This window comes from Micropterus salmoides, unplaced genomic scaffold (genome assembly GCF_014851395.1).
Source record: "Micropterus salmoides isolate LMB-PRFRI ecotype aquatic unplaced genomic scaffold, ASM1485139v1 Ms_hic_scaffold_7, whole genome shotgun sequence".
NCBI classification, from domain to species: Eukaryota; Metazoa; Chordata; class Actinopteri; order Centrarchiformes; family Centrarchidae; genus Micropterus; species Micropterus salmoides.
The window spans coordinates 7,954,737-7,973,529 of NW_024044459.1; the positions used below are offsets into that span (position 1 = coordinate 7,954,737).

The 18,793-nt window shown below is 41.1% G+C and overlaps 2 protein-coding genes across 3 annotated transcripts in view; one reads left to right on the forward strand and one right to left on the reverse strand.

Moving 5' to 3' along the window:
• Positions 1–289: 289 nt before the first annotated feature.
• rnf214 (ring finger protein 214) lies at positions 290–5,074 on the reverse strand. The gene is made up of 6 exons (XM_038703806.1): positions 4,755–5,074; positions 3,471–3,700; positions 3,224–3,357; positions 2,271–2,499; positions 1,878–2,087; positions 290–1,305 (listed from the first exon to the last, which is right to left on the reverse strand). Exons 1-6 carry the CDS (start codon positions 4,867–4,869, stop codon positions 523–525), a joined length of 1,701 nt encoding a protein of 566 aa, XP_038559734.1. The 5' UTR covers positions 4,870–5,074; the 3' UTR covers positions 290–522.
• Positions 5,075–6,263: 1,189 nt separating this feature from the next.
• snx2 (sorting nexin 2) overlaps positions 6,264–18,793 on the forward strand; it is a 32,381-nt gene continuing 19,851 nt past the window's right edge. For both annotated transcript variants that reach the window (XM_038703807.1, XM_038703808.1), the window contains exons 1-5: positions 6,264–6,493; positions 14,347–14,452; positions 14,975–15,135; positions 16,653–16,719; positions 17,674–17,717. In XM_038703807.1, coding sequence (XP_038559735.1) covers positions 6,395–6,493; positions 14,347–14,452; positions 14,975–15,135; positions 16,653–16,719; positions 17,674–17,717 — 477 coding nt within the window. In that variant the 5' untranslated portion in view covers positions 6,264–6,394. The remainder of the gene's footprint in view (positions 6,494–14,346; positions 14,453–14,974; positions 15,136–16,652; positions 16,720–17,673; positions 17,718–18,793) is intronic.

Sequence of the window (18,793 nt, forward strand, 5' to 3'; positions counted from 1 at the left end):
TATATATATATCTCTATATATATATATATATATCTCTCTATATATATATATATATATCTCTATATATATATATATATATATCTCTATATATATATATATCTCTATATATATATATAGAGATATATATAGAGATATATAGATATAGATATATAGATAGATATAGATAGATAGATATAGATAGATATATAAATAGACTATATATTTCAACAACCAAAAAATGTATCTTAGCAGTTTCTCCACACACACCACCAGTTTCTTGTTAAGCTGCATGTGATAAGACAACAATTAATACTGTTGCATTAAGACGATTAGTTTTATTAAACTGAAAAGATATGCAAATAGGTTTTATTACAATTCACTTTTCTTAATGATCTTTCTTGTAGGTTGTATTCCAAAAAAAACATCCATTGAAAAACCACATCTGTATTAAACAGAACCATATACTGCTGAACGTACAAGAGTCATTTCTGGAGTGGAACTGATTAGAGTCATGGTTAAACTTTCACCACCTGGTTTTCTCCGTCACTTCCCCGGACAGAAGGGACAGGAGTTGTTCTTGCTGGACTGCAGCCACACTCTGATGCAGTCTTTGTGGATGGCGTGGGAGCAGCTCAGTGGGTGGCGGCTCTCTGGATCCACGTGGTTCTGGCACATCAGGCAGAGTTTACGGGCCCCTACAGCCTGACCTCCACCTGCTGCTGCTCTCTGCGGGGGAGGTGTCGGCCTTTGGATGGGGCCCAGGGGTGTGGGCCGGCTGATGGGACCCGGGGCCGCCCTCTCATTCTGTGCCAGCTTGATGCGGACCTGCTCAATGACCTCTTCCATGGACATGCCAGCCAGCGTACCACGGGAGCTCTTCACCTGCTGGAGCAGCGACGTCAGCTGAGCCCTGTTGCATTGTGGGAACCGAGTGCCGAGCTTCTCCAAGACCTTGTCTAGTTTGCCGGCGGGGGCAGAGGTGGCAGCGGCAGCAGAGGGAGGCGGGGAAGGAGCTACAGAGTGGATGGGCTGAACAGGAGGGGACGGCGAGAGACTGAGAGGGGGAGTCATCACCCTCATTGGAGCTCCTATATGGGGCTGTAACTGGTGCGGAGGTTGCTGCTGTGGTGGGAGGGGAGGTTGGAACTGGTGATGGGGTGGTGGGTGGTGGTAGCGGTGACGGTAGTGGGGATGGTGTGGAGGCGGGTACTGGTAATAGTGTGGCTGTTTCTGGGGAGGGAGAGGACGGTTCACTAGGTTTGATGGCGGTGGCATGAACTGAGGGCGGACCAGTGGCTGCATCACCTGATGAAATCTCAGGTCAGCCTGAGGGAGAAAAGAAGTGGCGTTAAAAATAAGCTAAAATTAAATGAGGGAAAACCCCTTGAGCCCTGATACACTTTTAAAAGGTCCTCTTAAGTAGCTTCAACATAATAAAATAAATATTTTTCACATTAGATTTATTGCTTAAGTCATTTTTTAAAGCCAATATTCTCTGGTTCCAGCGTCTCAGGATTTGCAGCTTATCTCCATTTTAAAATCTATTGTCAATATGTTAAATCTGGTTATGGATTTGATATGGATATGTATTATGATCTAGTAATGTTTTTGTTTACAATAACCAGACAGGAATACCTGTTTTGGGTAAGTGTAATGAATTAAGTTCCTGAAAAATAAAGGCAGAGCATCACACACCCACACACCAAAATCCACTATATTGAATATTGCCATAAAGTGCTGCTCACCGAACATGGTCTAATGCCCTTGTAGTTCCTTGTTCTTATGAAGGTTGAACATATTATATGGCACTTTGAACAAAAGTGTAAAATAATGTAACCACCAGAGATATTAAAGAGAATGTTACCACGGTATAAACAGTAGCAGTAGTTTCGTCTTACCATGGGCACCTGCGGCAGAGACGGCACATTGATCCTGGGGAGGGACTCTAACTCTCGACCCTGCTGGAGCTGCTGCAGAACCTCCTGGAAACGGCTCTGGAGCTCGGCCTGATTCCTCCGTACCGCACTTTCCTTCTTCTCCCACTTCTGCCTCTCATGAGTGTACTGCTGCGGAAACTCCAACCTGAAAGCGTTCAGATACTGTCCCACCTGGGACAGGTAACCGAAAGATCCGTGTCAGAGCGGCTGCGGGGCTTCATGCTGCCCACATCTGGTCTTTTTGATCAGTTGTTCATGTCTATCATTGGTTTGATATGACGCGATTTAAATTTTATGTTTGGCTTTAATATGTTTAGTCACTGAATATCAGATCAAAGCTCTGACTGTCTGTACCTCTCTCAGCCAGGCCTCGATGTGAGCCATGGCGACGTCTCTCTGCTTTTCCACGGCGGCAATCTCATCCTGTAAGGCCAGCAGCTCGGCCTCCTGCGCCTCCTTCCTCACTCGCTCCATCTCCTGCCTCAGCTCGTTCAGCTCCTCCTGCCACCTCCGCTGCTCCTCACTCTGCTCCTCTATGAGAGCCGTCAGCTTCTTCTCGTTCTCCTCCAGCTCCCTGGCATGCCTGAGCAGAGGAGGCAAGACGAGGAAGAGTGTGAGGGGCAGTTCTCGTGTTTGTAAAACTACAACAGCTGTACTACTGAAATTTATCTGAGTAGAGAACTTCATGAGTATTAACCATCCAACTGTTTTTTGGGTTTTTTTGCCCTTCAGGTTTTACATTTTCATCTTCTCTTTCTTGTTTTGTTTATCAGTCAGTTGATCTACAGAAAATGAATCAGCAACTATTTTGATAACTGGTTAATTTTTTTATCCATTTTAAGAATAAATGCCAAAACTCTGGTTCCAGCTTCTCACATAAATATGGGTTGGTTTCCTTTGTCTTCTGTGATGGTTAGCTGACTGTATTTGTAGTTTGGTATTTCTGGTGCAAGACTCAGTTTCTAGCCTGTCACGCTGTTCTCCTACTCAGCTAAAAGACAAAAAAAGTGCAGTGATTGAACTGAAAAAATTTATAAAATTATAAATAATAATTCGCCTTGCAGGCTTCTCAACGGATGCTTCGAATCATTGATGTTTTTAAATTATCTGATTTTAAATAAATCTAAATATCTATCCAGATTTAGTCTGGTTATAACTAGCAGCCCTGCTGACAACAGTTTTTGTGTCAGCTGTAGAAAAGCATTTCAAAAGTGACATATGAATAGGCCTCTGAACTTGAAAATATATTATCAAATTAAATTCTAACATCCCTTGCTTTTTCATTCATTTATCTCCACTGTGTTTACCTGTTCCTCTCCTCCTCTGCTCTGTTCTTCTCAGAAGTCAAATCCTGTTTCTTGGCCAAGAAATTCTTCCTGGTGGCCTTGGAGTTGTTCAGCTGCAGTTTAACTCGCAGAGACTCCAGTTTGTCCAGAAGAGCCTGAAAACACAGTCAGATGGTAGAAAACTTATTGTGTCTTGTTTGTGACCACAGTGCTAGGGTACCTTTAAACTGTGTGTGTGTGTGTGTGTGTGTGTGTGTGTCAGTCTCACCTGGTGCTGGCGGGTGGCTTCCTCCTTCCTCTTCTGCAGTTGCTGTTTGTGTTTCTCGTGTGAATCTTCCTCCTCGTCCTGCTTCCTCATCAGACTTTCGTACTGCTCTTTCAGGCTGGAGCTGTACTCCAGCATGACCGCCACCTGACTCTCCCAGTCCGGCTCCGTGTTGACGCCCAACTCTTTTGTCGTGCTGTCCGTCTGCACAGCCTGCACCTTCTGCAGCAGGTCTAGGAAAGGAAACAAGGAGAGGACAAAACCAGTAAACAAGAGCAGAAAAATGGCTCAAAAATATTGTGAAAACTGTCAGTAAATAAAAGAGTTGATGATAAGCAAACAAGGGGGGCGAACAACTGAATAAATTAGATAACATCATAATGATTTCAAGACTGGGGCTGTATTCAAAACCACCTACTACATACTACTCACCCCTATGTCCTAGAGAGCTGAAAGTTTTTCAGCACATCATGTGTGACAAAAGGTTGCCTCACTGCAACCTATGGTCAATTCAAAAGACAGTCACTCTATATTTTTTAGAATATCATAAATCAATTAGGCTAACATCTGTATCTCTACAAATCTTTGTTCAAACGCTACCAAAATCGACAGACGTTCTCTAGCTGTAAGATATCAAATGTTTCAAAGGGTTATTACATCGGTCAAACTCTGAGTCTGCAGTGATATTCAATATCTTGCTGTAACTTGTAAAGTCTGGACAACAGTTTCCTTGTTGCTAAGTGTTGGATCAAACACAACCAAAATAACTGAAAAATCCCCCAAACCAGCAGAATGAAGTGTGATTTTTTCAGAATTTATCACCAACATTTAGACTGTTGGAAGCGTTTTAATTTAAAACTGACAAAAAATCTCCAAGTCTGTCATATGTGATGTCACTGCCTCAAGTTCTAATCAGGAGCTCAGTCAGTTGGGCACCTAACGTACTCAAGGTCCAGGGTTCCTCTTATTTGTCTCTGCTAAAACTGTTTGTGCAGCATAAACCTTAAAACTGAAACACTAAGTTTTGCAGGTGGTTTTAACATTTCACCCGCTGTTCAGTCACATATAATGACATTCTGACCTCAAGATGATGCTAGAAAGATATTTCATCACTTTAATGTGCATCTGGACGTCTCCTCTGAAAATGTCAAATGTCGCATTTTTCAAGACTTGCTTGGATCCCGATCATTGCCGCTTGCGGCTATATTTAAAAGTAGATGTAGTGACACACGTGGACTCCGTTATAGGAAGTATTTCCTGTATGAACTAAATGTGACATGATGTTACCTTCCATGGTCATGCTTGCTAACGTTAGCTCCAGGTCCTCCTCCTCCTGTGTTAAATGTTGGACTTCGTACTCCTCTTCTGAGGCCACGCTAGCTTTTTCTCCGCTAGCGTCCATGCTAACAGAACTACAAAACTGAAAATGATACTTAAACCCTGCTAGGTTTTGTTTTCTGTCCCGACCAGAGCCGAGATAAACACAGTGTGTTAACAGTTAGCCAAACAACTAGCTAACAATGACAGCAGCAACACTCTTTAAAACGACGCATTAGCTGCATTTTAGCTGCTGTTAGTCCACTTTCCAGTTACCGCCAGTGATTGGCTAACTGTTGGGACGTGACGCTGTGTCGCGGAACATGCTCGACACAAAGATCGTCTATATGTAAAAAAGAAAAAAACAAAAAAAAACAAAACAACACTCTCTCCCACTTTATTGAACATTGTGGAATAAGGAGTTTCTACAACACACCAGGCAGTCGTAGAATTGAACTTAAAAGTAAAAAAGTTAAAGTAATTAAAAGTAAAATAAATAAACATCCAGATTGTTTATGTTAGAATGGGCTCACAATGGTCACAATATGCTACTGAGGTTGAACTAATCTATACCACAGCATGTGCTTGTAAAATACTGATCTGAAAAGTAACTAAAGCTGTCAAATAAATGTAGTGGAGTAGAAGTATCATAAAACGAAAATACTCTAGTAAAGTATCTCAACATTGTGCACTTAGTTACTGAATTGATGTACTTTACTACACAGATAAAAAAAAATTCAACTAAGTGATATGTTAATAGGTATTGAGTTTATTTATAGTTAAATTTTTCAGTTTTACTTCCAAACATCCTAAGTGTCACCATCATTTCGGCAAATAGGACATGTCACATTGTTTGGTGTGTGACATGTTAGCTATTGTGATTCTAAGTTCATTAGTCCAAATGAAACTACGCCCCATGTAAAATTTGGGACATACCTTAAAATGTTCTGATGTTACGTTTTCACATTTTCTTGTTCATTACTATTCATTTACCAGTGTAAATATATTTTCCATTTAATTATTATTGTGATGATCTATAAGACCATTTCAACCCCCCTGCTCATTGCACATAATGCTATATGATTAGGAAAAATACTAAATCGTCTTTTAAATATTATTCGGGGGTTTAACCAATTTTAAAATTTGAATAGTTTTGTTTATCTTTTAATCTAATTGTTATTCTGTAAATTATTATAAGTTTATTATAATTATTATAAGTTTAAAACAGCCCAATTTAGATATATTGAGTAGCTTTAGGGAAAGAAACACCATGTCTAATTATCGTGAATTTTCACAATGTAAAGGTCTCTTAAGGCCAGGCTTAAACCCCAAATTCCCAGAAAAACCGAAAGTAGAAATGTTTAGGTAGCGTCAAACTACAATCGCAGGAAAGAGCGGCAGAGTGACACTCTTCTCTTTTCCCTCCTCTCTGACTCCCATCGGGACTCCAGTCAGTCACATGACAGAGCTGGGAAAACCTCCTGACTCCCTGCTCTCCCTCCACTCTGTCAGTCGACTGTTTTCCCTGTCTGTCTGTCGGTGTGTGTGTGTGTGTGTCTGTTAGCTAGCTGTTAGCTATCATCAGCGTCAACGCCAGGAACGACGCGAACATGGCGGACACAGCCAGGGACTCTCCACCGGAGAACACCGACTTCCAGGAGCTGGAGGACGGGGAGGACCTGTTCCCGGAGCCGGCTGCCACACGGGAGGTGAGGAGGTGGAGGAGATGAAGGGAGGCCGAGGGGAGATGTGGCAGGCAGGGCGTGATGCTTCCAGTTGACAACAGATGAAAACTTGAGGAGGGGAGTGGGTAGGAAGGAGACCTTTTAAACGGTGAATATTTGAATGAGGTTTGGTGCGTGTAGAAGCTTCTTTCTGTTTTATTCATCCCTACACTGTCATCATTTAGCAAGGCCGTTTAAACGCAGAAATGCTGTGAGTAACAACACAATCAGTGGCCTTCAGAGCGACAGTTACAGGAGCTGAGGAGGGTCATGTTTGCGCAGAGAAAAACGCAGTGTGTGTGTGTGTGTTTGCTCGCCGTCAGGTGACAGTCACACAGGTGTGGGTGAGGGTGGCAGATTCAGGTTTCTCCGTTGTTGTGTTTATGCTTTTTTTTTTTGTATTTTTGAACTACTAAAAGACGTTTAGGGAAGAGACATAGTCCCACAAACTGTCTATGTGATGCAAACTGTTGATTGTATTGACTTTCTTTTGACAGAAAACCTCATAAACATGTTTCTGCTTTTAAGAAGCAACGATGAAACTTTGAATCATTGTTGACAGAAGATATTTGACAGAGGTTACAGCTTAATAATTCTCAATATATTTTCACACACCATGAAGTTAATAGCAGTAACTTTTTTAGTCCTCAGTGCTTTCTAACACGCTGCCAACAAGCTCCCCAAACCAAAAGTTTAGGTGTAAATAAAGCACATCACACCACAACACAACTCTTCAGCAAACTAGCTCTAAGAAGAAGCAAAGAGTAAATAATGTACAATGTAAATTCTTTAAAAGAACTATCCTCACTATGGATATTATGGCAAAGGCTGCGAAGAGACCAATAAAGTTAGCGACCGAGCATGTGACCCTACAAGAGTAAATATCAGACTGCCTTTTAACGTGGGGGTGAGTTAAAATAGCTGCAGGACGGACAGGTCGCCAGTCCATCGCAGGGCCACACATAGACAGACTCACACTCACATCCACACCAAGGACAATTTCGGAGACACCAATTAACCTATCCTGCATGTCTTTGGATGGTGGGAGGAAGCCGGAGCACCCGGAGAGAACATGCAAACTCCACACAGAAACCCACAACCTTCTTGATGTGAGGTGACAGTGTTAAACACTGCACCACCGCGCTGCCCACGAGAGATACTCTTAACACTTTAATTTTTGGTATTCTTTGGTACAGAATTGGATTATTTTAATACAGATCAACAGCACTAACTGGTAAAATCGGCAAACACTCCATTATTCCAATTTGACTTATTTTTTTGTGGGGAAAAAATTGTTTTATTGATCCAATATGTTCTCCATAAATACAGCATGTTCAACTGCAGTCATGTTGACTTTTCACTCACGCTAGCTTGCGTTAGCTAACCAGGCTTCTTGTAGGACTAAAGGAGGACTAGAGCACTGCTGCAGGTTCTTCTTTAAATCGCAGCGTCTGCCTTGAACGTCTCTTTCAGGGAGATTAAATGGTTTATACTTTTCAAACGTCATTAATTTCTTCCAACATTAAAGAGTTGATATTACACTTTTTGGCTTTTTCCCTCTCCTTTATTGAGTTTATATCTCTTTTTTGTGCATGTAACAGGTTTGCAAAGTGAAAAAGCCCAAAGTCCAGTCCAAAGGGAACTCCCATCTCCCACAGAAAACTCTGCTCTGAACTGCCTGAAAACAGCTCGTTTGTTGTCCAGCCGCTTCCCTTTCATCAAAGCTAAATGCGCCTCATATAACGCTCGCCAAGCGACTAGTCCGACACGCCCTCAAAAACACTGATGGAAAAACAGTGAGCTGCAGCACACCTCTCCTCTCCCTTCCAAACACTAGCTACCCTTCAGGCAGTCAGTGGACATAAAGTTGTTACTGTGATGTAGAGACAGAGCTCAGTTAAAACTTTGTGGATGAAAGATACTTTTGTTACAGATTAATAACTCACCACTCTGAAACTCTTGCATCTCGTCCATGTTGCCAAGCTGGTCGGCAACATGGAGCCTACAACTGAATCGAAGCTGTTTACTATCTTTTCGCTGACCCGCCTTTCTCTGCTTCTGATTGGCTAGTAGTCCTTAACTAGGAACTGCGCATGTGCAGCTCCCAACAAAGATCATTTAGAGACAAGATGTATCACTCCATAGCTAAAACGAAGCCTTCGAAACAGGGTGAAAAGAGGAGCTGCAGCAATGTGCAGTATGACAAAAAATATGGTGTTTTTTGAAAATTAAACCATGTAAACCTGTTCTGGTACAACCCCTAAATAAGATAATGAACCTGAAAATGAGCATAAAATGACCTCTTTAAAGCCTGAACCCACCTCGATGCTTGTTCCCAGATGTTTGACCCCCTGAGAGTAACCCTCCGAATATAAATAAGCAGGTACAGAAACGTAATGAATTAACGGACAGTTTCTTTCAGAACAGTATACCAGTAACAGTTTGTTCTTGCAGTGTCAGCTCACCAAATTACATGAGTCAAAATTCTGCCACCTAAAACCAGAACTATATGCATGGGAAGATACTAGGGGTGTGCATCTTCACTGGTCTCACGATTCGATTTGATTCCTCAACGCATCACATACATCACCTCGAGGGTGGGAATTTCTAGGCACCTCATTACGATTATGAGGCTACGATGCGATTATAAAACGAATTGGATAAAGATGTATTTTTCTCGGTGTTTGACTACTTGATACTTTTAAAGCAAAGTATTTGTAACAATCCAAACAAGTAGGTTATAATGAAATGCAGATATTTAATGTTACTTCATATAAATGTGGCTCACATTGCATAGCATTATAACATTGTTACAGCATTATTACTCACCTCTGCTGCTGCTATTTTGATTTCTGATACTGCCGTTATTAGTATAGAGTCAGATGGGGGCTGAACTACGCACTTTACAACACTCCAGCCAAACCACGTTCACTCCACCTTGAGATATCTGTTCCTTTTTTTTTTTAGTCTCGTCTAGTGTAGTTACATGTTTGTGTCTTGTCTTGTAAGTTGAATATTGTATTGAGCACCATGGGCCTTGAGCAACGGCATTGGGTTCATTGTGTACTCGATATGTGAATGAATGACAACAAATGAAATTGAACTAGCAGCCAAAAACCGTCCTGCTCAGTTTCCAGACTGCAGTCTGAAGAGGAGATGTTAGCTAGCGTTAGCGGTAACTGCCTTAATTTATCCAGCAGTTGGAAAACAACAGACCGTCTTTAATTAACGGACGCCTTAATTAAAGACTGAAACGTAGCGCCCATGTTTTCCTCTGCTCCGCTGTTTTCACCGTCCTCTACTGCCCCCTGTCACGTAGCTGTCCCAATTATTTTCCACATCCGCTAGTTGTAAAAAACATTTTCTCCGTGTGGTTTGGGTGAATTGACCCCTTTAAGGTTTGAGCAGGCAGACGGAGTGGAAGAGGAGTGAGACCTCTGTGTGTGAACATATCTCAGATTATCCGTTTAAAACAGTTTATTTGAAAGATGCTTATTCTTCAAGTGTGTTGTAAGAAACAAACTGCAACAACTGTGACACACACAGAGGCATGTTTTTCTCTTTGTGTCATGTCAGCACTTTGGATTTCAGTCCTGGTGATGATTGTCTTCCTTGAGTGTCACAACAGTTCTCTTCAGTGGTGTGTGTGTGTGTGTGTGTGTGTGTGTGTGTCATCCACTTCCCATGTGAGGAACAGAATGAGGCTGGGTGCGTTTTCATGGCTGACACGCTGCTTTACAAGGACCAATAAACAGATGAAGGATGTTAAACACGCACACAGTCTGAGCACTTTAAGGTGGACTGGGGTTAAGTGGAGTGTTTAATAACCTCTGATACCTCCTGTTTCCTCCTTTAGTGTCTCAGTTTGCAGGAATGTTAGGCATAATCTCTTCTGTCAGTCTGTGATATCAATCTATGCTCAGTTGCCACGTTTATTAGGTACACCTGGATAACTCTGATGCAGTCTAATACAACAGTCGTGCAATATTTCTGAATATGTATATGCTGTTGAACTGTATTGCATTATACTGACGTGAGGTGTTTCCGATGTCCAGTCTACCATTACTTATACAAGTTAGGACAGTAACTGGGAAGATTTTGAGTATGTTAAAAACAGCCCTGATTTACAGTTGCACCTTTTTTGCGTTGTTTTTATTTTATTTTTTTAGTGTCCGATCATTCAGCGCTGACAGGAATTTCCTCAGTTATGTCCTCAGGTTCCCTTTGCACACAGCTAATATCCTGCAGAGGTTTTGACCATGCTAGCAGCGTGGCTCCAGGGTCAGCCGTATCTGTTGGTTCATCACTTTAGTCCACAATGAACTATCTCAAAAACTATTAGATGGATTCTGCTGACATTTTGCACAGGCATGAACGATCCCCAGAGGATGCATCCTACTAATTTTGCACCACCATGAGGATCACATTGGATTTTTGACGTCTAAATCTTTCAAAAACTGTTGGATTGATTGTGATGAAATGTGGTTCAGACATTCATGTTCCCCTCAGGATCAATTGTTATAACTTTAGTGATCCTCTGACTTTTTATCTAGTGCCATCATCAGGTCAATATTTAAATTTAGCCGGTACATTGATTTTATATATACTAATCACATGACCATCAGCCTCAACTGAACTTACTGCTAAGTAGCAAATGTTAAAATGCGAACAAGTTAAGTGAACGTAATAAACATTAAATTGTTCCTATAAAGTTCAGAACCACTGGTCGAAAATGAGCAGTCTTTAAATGTCTACATTTAAAGTTTTAACATAGGACCTAATATCCTGATGACAGATGTTTTTTAATATATTAGTGCTTTTTTCCTTTTCTCGATTTTTCTCATTTCTAAATTAAGTGTTTTGATTACTGGTTCATAATTCTGGACTTTGGCCTGATTAGCTGGTTGAACTCTTGCTTAGATGTCACTGGATGTTTCAGGCACTTCAACTGAGTGCGATATGAGTAAAGTTGGGTCAGCGAGACATTCCTAATGTTCGTAATTTGATAGTAGTAAGTATCAAGGTGTCGTCAATGCGGATATTCGAGCTGTTATTTGTTCATGCAGGTGTATTTGTTTTCTCTTTGTTGAATCCAGATGAGAGTTGGAGGTTTTGACCTATATTTTGTCGGTTTTTCTAAAACCAGTTAAACTGGATCTGATGACAAGTTGTTCAGGTGTGTTTATAGCGTCACAGTTTTCTTTAACTCTGTCGATCTGCGTGTCTTAATCTGGGTTTTTAGTCTCAAACCGCTGCCGTGATGATCTTTTCTTTACAGCCAGGCGGTGGCGCTAGCAAGCTTGGTTAGCTAGGTGCATCTGTAATTCATGTTAACTGTGATTTTAACCAGGATGCTTGGCTAGCTAAAAACAGGCTGGCAACAAAATGTACTTAACAGAAAAAAATCAACAGTTGACACCTAATAAGCTTTATCAACGGCGTTGGTTGAATTTGCACAGTGCAGCTGATACGAGTCACTGTAGCCTGATTGACAGGTCGCCATGGTAGCAACTTGCTTTATGGTCTATTTTCCTCTAAATGGGACCATGATTTACTAAATGAATGTAATGCTGTGTTAAAGAAGACTAGAAACGAAAGATTGAGATCATAAACTCACTAAAGTAGGGTCATTTTTTCCAATATTTTCAATAGAACCAGACTTCTTTTTGTATCCAGACGAGTCGCCAACTGCTGGCTTTTAGAAAGAATACATGTTTAAGTTATTTCCGCACGGTTTCAGTCGTGAGAGCCGGAGGTTGGCGCTTGGTTAAGGTTAGGTATGTAGTTCTGATAGTTAAGTTTAGAGAAAGGGGCTTACTGAATGCAGTGTGTCAATGAGATGTTCCTATGGGGATAGAGGAACAAATGAACGTACGTACGTGTGTGTGTGTGTGTTTCCTCTGACCTATCTGTGTGTTTGCTGAGTAAGGAGGGAGGAAGCTCCTCGTTATCATCACTCATTTCCTCTTCTCTCCTCCATCCTCTTCACTTTCTATCCACTCAGCTAAAATCGCGACATCCTTCTCTTCCTCGACTCCAGCTGTGAACGGGGCTCTGAGTTTGTCTGTTCAGATGTTTTTCCTGAAGCAGCAGGTGAAGCTTTCATTCAATTCTTCCCCCTCACACTGAAGCTGACCAGATAAACCTCCACCTGCTGGCTGATTCAACCCAGAAAGTTTTATTTCACAGGCTTCATAAAGCTCCGGTGTTAATAATAACAAAATTCAGTTTTCATTCATTGTGGCTGATTGTAGATTGTCCTTTACAAAAATACAAGACACAGTAAATAAATGTTTTTTTTTCTTCCTGCATCCTCATTTAAATTCCCAGGTGTGCAATGTGCAGCCGTTGCCAAAGCACAAAATAGTTTGATGGAACAAGCTTTAGTCGTTTCTTTCCTTGAGTCATCACAAACATTTACAGTCAATTTATCAGAGGTGTTGTTTGAGGCTGTAACATGTTCATAAAGCGCTCCAGTCCATGAAGCAGTAGCACTCTGTGTGTGTGAGCAAATATTACTAATGTTGTGGGGACATCAATCTGTTTACACACTCACATTGGGGGGGGGGCTCGTCTTCCCTGTGGGGGGAAAAAGCCTTATAATGTAAATCAACTTTTAGGTGGAGTCTTGGTTTACAGTTAGTCTCTAGGGTATGACTGGAAATCAATGTAAAGTCCGCAAAAGTGTGTGTGTGTGTGTGTGTGTGTGTGTGTGTTAAGTTGCGACACGAAACTGTGATTCAGTAACTGTCGAATGCTACAAGCAGACATACAGATGTGCAACAGAGAAGGACTGTCTGAAGTTGGTTCCTAATTCAAATCAAACCCACAGACCCTTGTGGTTTCAGTTTGCTGCTGTAACCTGCTGAACATTTACTTTTCTGTGATTATCCGGAATATTTTTTGTGCTAACTCAGTATATGTCATTACACTGAACTCCCTTTGATGTCAGTAATGCAGTGTTAGTGAGTCATTACTGATTTGAAGCGGGAGGCAGTTGGTGAGGTGTCGCATGATCAGTGCCTGGATGCTGCTAGTCGATCAGTGTTACCTTCAGTGTTTGCGGAGCAGCTGGCCGTTTCCCCGCTGGCTGGCAGGAAGTTCTGTGCGGTGTTTTTTTTTTTTTTTTTTTTCTTCTGCAAAATATGTCGAGTCTGCACAGCGACTGTCCAGATGTGACCGCTGCTGTGCTTCCACTTTTCTCCTGCGCTGCTGTAAAGGAATGAAAGTTGGGAGACTTTGCTGTGACCATAAAAGAATGCAGCTCTGTTACTGTGGACCTCACAGGATGTGAAATAATGTGGAGTAATGAAGGTTAAATGCACATGTGCATAAGTTGAATATTTAGACAGAAGAATCCTGTGGCCGTTGCTTCATAGATGCAGAATGGAATACTTCTACTATGGCATCATTGAATACACTTTTAATTGAGTGTCTTAATAATTAATAGTCTATTCATGATTGTTGAAGGTCAGACTTCAACCTACACCAAACCTCTAGAAATGGAACTAATTATTGAAACTCACCAAACTGCAGACAGAAAACAGACAAATGTTGGTAACTGTCAGGGACAAAACTCAGAATACAATGTATTCTGTAGCGTATCATAAATTGTAAGAAGTGTAGGGAATCTATCAAAAATGAAGTAAAATTTTTTTTTATTTGTGAGCAATAAACTCTAATACTAAACTAATAATCTATGATATGTAATATCCTTTAACTTTTTATTATTTCTTCTAAAAATGTGTTGTCTGAGTGCCCCTTTCCTCCTGTACAAGGAATGACAGTGTGTGTGTGTGTGTGTGTGTGTGTGTGTGTGTGTGTGTGTGTGTGAACAGTCAGACCATGAGCCAGCCAGCCTACCTGCTGAAGACATCAGCACCAACTCAAATGGACCCAAACAGGATTCACTGTTTGATGACGATCCAGAGGACTTGTTTGCAGGTACACACACAAAAACACAACTTCAACAACTGGTGTAGATAAACATGGGAAAGATATGCTGTATTTGTGGTGTGTGTTGATACTTTGGCTACGTAAAGTGTGGTACAAAACAGGTGAGAACATTATAGACACTAAAAGGCTCAGCATTGTCCCCTCTCCAAACTTCATTTCTTTTCTTAGACAAGGTCAAATGTACAAACTCAGAGAGTGAGTTGCTGCTTTTTATAATAGATTCTGTATTACTGTAATATTGTCTGCTATGTAGCAGAGGGGAGTTACAAAACACAATTTCACTCCATGACTTGTTATATTGTGACAGTAAGCCTGCCTACCTACCTCTTGTGCATGTGGGAGTTGTCATCCGAGACTGGAGTGGACACTGGGGACAAATCACAACAGGCACACTGTGTGGGTCTACTATTGGGAAACTTTAAGCTCAACAGAAGTCCTGTCTTAATTTGAATCATGACTATAGTTTTTATTCCACTCACTCACTGTCTTTTTGTGTGTATCCTGTCCCAGAGGCCACAGAGGAGGTTTCGTTGGACAGTCCAGGGAGAGACGTCCTGCTGTCTGACGGCCCGTCACCTGCCATCACCCCCATCACCCCCCCCACCTCTGTCATCACCCCTCGCATCGGCTTCACACACGACGACATGTTCACACACTCCTCCTTCGACGAGGTGACCACTTTATTTTTACTTTTGACTTGGTCACCTGGGGATTTGAACCCTGGAACTTCAGCTCTCCAGAGTAGGTGACTTATTGACTGAGCTACTGGTGAAAGGCTGTTTCCACGCACCTTCTCACAAGTTGAGGTAGTGACGTCAGATCTGCCAGACCCGGATGGTTTTGTCAGTTTAAATTTAAAACGCTTACAAAAGTCAAGATGTTGGTGTGAAAATTCTGAAAAAAATCACACATCATTCTGCTGGTGTTGGGGGTGTTGTGAAATATTTTGGTGGCATTTGATCCAAAACTGAAGAAAATGTTGTTTATACTGTACAAGCTACAGCAAGATACCGAATATCACTGCAGACTCACCGTTTGACCAATCTGAAAACCCTTTGAAACATTTGATATCAGCCATCTGGAGAACGACTGTCGTGTTTGGTAGCTTTTGAAGAAAGACTTGTGGAGATGTAGATGTTAATTGAATTAGCATATTCTGAACAATATAGAGTGGCTGACTTCTGAATTGACCATCGGTTGCAGCGAAGCAAACGTAAGTCACAAATCAGTGGATGTGCTGAAAAGGTTTTTAGCTCTCTAGGACGTACGGATGGTTTTGTTCGATTTTTTGAAGTTAGGAATGAGAAATGTCTAGAAATATACATTTCTTGTAGTAAGCAACAGCCACTTTGCGCAATCATTACCAAATTTTATACATCAACTGAGTAGTGACCCGAGATCGTACAAACCGAATTTCGCTCGAATCCATCCATTACGAGGTATAAACCTTTTGCAAGTGTAGCGCCCCCTAGTGGAAGAATATCCCAAGACTGCTCTGCAAAGCTCGGGCCGAGCATCTGAGCAGACGCATCAAGTTTGGTAACAATAGCTTAAGCCAATTTTGATCTACGGGTATTTATGTAAAATTGTATGTAAATGCACAAAAGTAAAAATTTATGAGAAAACACAGATTGACGTATCAAAATTCTTTTGATAACTTTTGATCGGCGACGTCCACAGATGATCCTGCCAAAGTTTCAGGTCGATTGGCGAAACCGCCTGGGACGAGTTTGCAACAATAGGTTTTAGAGCAAATAGATAAAAAGTCAGAGTACAGTACTGAAAGAAGGTCGACTCTAAACGAAGCCGTTTTCGAGATAATTGCAAAAACACAAAGTTGATTGTTATAGCGCCACCATGAGGTCTATGAGGAACTTTTTCTTTCTTCGTTTTTTTTTTTGCCTGAGCAGTGGGTGGAATTTGCAACCTACTAGCCAATTTTGGTGAGTTTTCATCCAGCAGTTTTTGCTGCCCAAACACTTTTTTAGTGGAGAAAAAGAAGAGGAAGAATGAGAACACAACAATAGGGCTCCAGCAGCTTTGCTGCTTGGATCCCTAAAAAGGATGGGACAACTGTTATGTTCACACGGTTTTTGAGGTTTAAAAAAAATGTTTGTACAACAGAACTCTGCTGTAGGAAAACATGCAGCGAACCTTTTCAGAAGTGTTTCGTCCCTGTTTTCTGTAGATTGAAGAGGAGGAGGCCAGCGATTCATTCGACATGCACATATCGGTGTCTGACCCCGAGAAAGTTGGTGAGTACACACTGCTTTCAAATCCCAGTAGTCCTGGAATATCCTGGATTATCCTGGAGCAATGAGAGGTGTATTTCAGACGAGGAGAGATCAGAGAAATCCCACTGATGTCATGAATGTTAGTCAGATAATTTTTTACTGCAATATGAGAAAAAGGGGTTTCCACTTAGTTTCTTGAATTTAATGATTTTCCTCATTTACCAGGGACATTGTTAGACAGTGCTTGTGTTTCTACAAACCAATTGTACATTTCCCATCAGCCCCCATTTACTTCTTGTCCTTTTCTCTCCGTGAAGACAATAAACATGTTGGAGGATATATTTTACATCAGCTTCTCTCTCTTCATCTGCCATCAGCAGAACCTCTGAAAGTGGCGTGGTAAAATGCAGAGTAGACGGTGACAGAGGCCAACGGTCTGCTCAAGTCACACTGTTGGTCATCAAACTTTGTTATTGTGTTAATGGTTTATTGATCTTAACAACAATGAAGCTCTGCAGCCCAGCTAGTGCCCCCTACAGGCTCTAATGTTTCATTACAGGTCATAATCCAACAGTGTTGGACAGAACAAACAACACACTGATGATTAATCAGTTTGCGGCTAGAAATGTGAAATCTGTCCTGGGATTAACCATTAATATGTGAGCTGACTGTACAGGACACAGGCCGTGTAGCTGTTAATTACTCAACCTGCTTGATGGTGCTTTGTGTAGACATGAACAATGTCACAAAGAGACAGGAAGCTAAACTTTAACCAGCTTGATACCTGAGCTGAGTGTATTCCTGTTTCAAGCATCAGTTATTCTGTTATTACTGTTTAAAAGCTGAGGAAACACAGTTGACGATGTTTGTGTATGTGTGTATTTTACTGCTTGGGTCAATATCATAGGTAAATACTGATAATGGAGCAAACTGGTCATTCTCGTTGTGTGATTCAACTGTGTGTGTGTGTTCCAGGTGATGGGATGAATGCGTACATGGCCTACAAAGTGACAACAAAGGTAAGAAAAACAAAACAGTCGGACACCCCTGGTGTTCACAAATCTTTTCCACTGCTCTGGTAAAATAAAAAAAATAAATAAAAAATGCATCAAAAGCCAACCAATCGGGGCGGCCTGAGAACATTGAGTGCAACGAGGTCAAGAATGAACTATCAAGCTCAAAATGGTCAGTTTTCATGTTCTGATATCACCATTTTAGCATACTGCTATTACTGATAGCATCAATGTCAAAATGCAGCTGAGTAAGGTTGATTATTGTTTAAATTTTACGATACCAGTACCAAAACCAGTATCCTTAAATTGATACCTATACCAGTAGAGTACTTTATTCGATATCTTGCATAAAATGCCACCGGTTGAAGCCATAGTTGGTAGCTTATTATTATTTATATTGTTGTAACTAATTGATACATTTGTTGAAAGTAAACAACAGAGAATCATTCTGTTAACTTTTGTTCAATAAGACCGAATTGAAAGATCTCCGCGAGTGCTTGAGTAGAAAACAGGTATGGAGTTTGTTTAAACAAGTCACTAAACTACACCTAAAGAGTCTTAAGAAGAGAACCGAGGTAAAGAGAGGCTGCATGTCCAGCCAATCAAACCAACTACACCTGAAGCAGCTGCAGCCGGAGGCTCCGTGAATAAAATCAGCCGATCGCTGCTGCACCACAAATGTGTTTAAGTGATATGATGGAAGGCGTGATCGATCGGTGACAAGCGAAATGCAAATAAAAATACCTGAGATCGCAGCAAAAGGTGGAGGGGCCGTTACGCATGGACCTTTTTTATACAGTTTATGGTGGGGCTGGCAGAAAAGTCAGTCCAGTATTTGTTGAGATTAGTTCCATATCTTCATATTTATATCATTTCCTTTTGTAACAGGTACTTTACAGTTTTCCGCATATATTTTACCAAAAAAAGAAAACATAGATATTTACATATGTAAATATCCACCAAAATAAAAGAAAATAAATATTATAAATAAAACAGAAACACCTGGTCAAAGCCCTTCGTCCTCCCTGTACATTCAAACTTGTTGTGTTCAAATATCATTTTCAAATTATATCCTCCATCGC

Bases quoted from the DNA above. Each gene is read 5' to 3' on its own strand.
- rnf214 (XM_038703806.1), bottom strand. From the start codon at position 4,869: ATGGACGCTAGCGGAGAAAAAGCTAGCGTGGCCTCAGAAGAGGAGTAC. The intron at 3,701-4,754 runs GTAACATCATGT...TTCCTTTCCTAG, and splicing joins AGCAAGCATGACCATGGAAG to ACCTGCTGCAGAAGGTGCAG. The intron at 1,306-1,877 runs GTAAGACGAAAC...TTTCTCCCTCAG, and splicing joins CTCTGCCGCAGGTGCCCATG to GCTGACCTGAGATTTCATCA.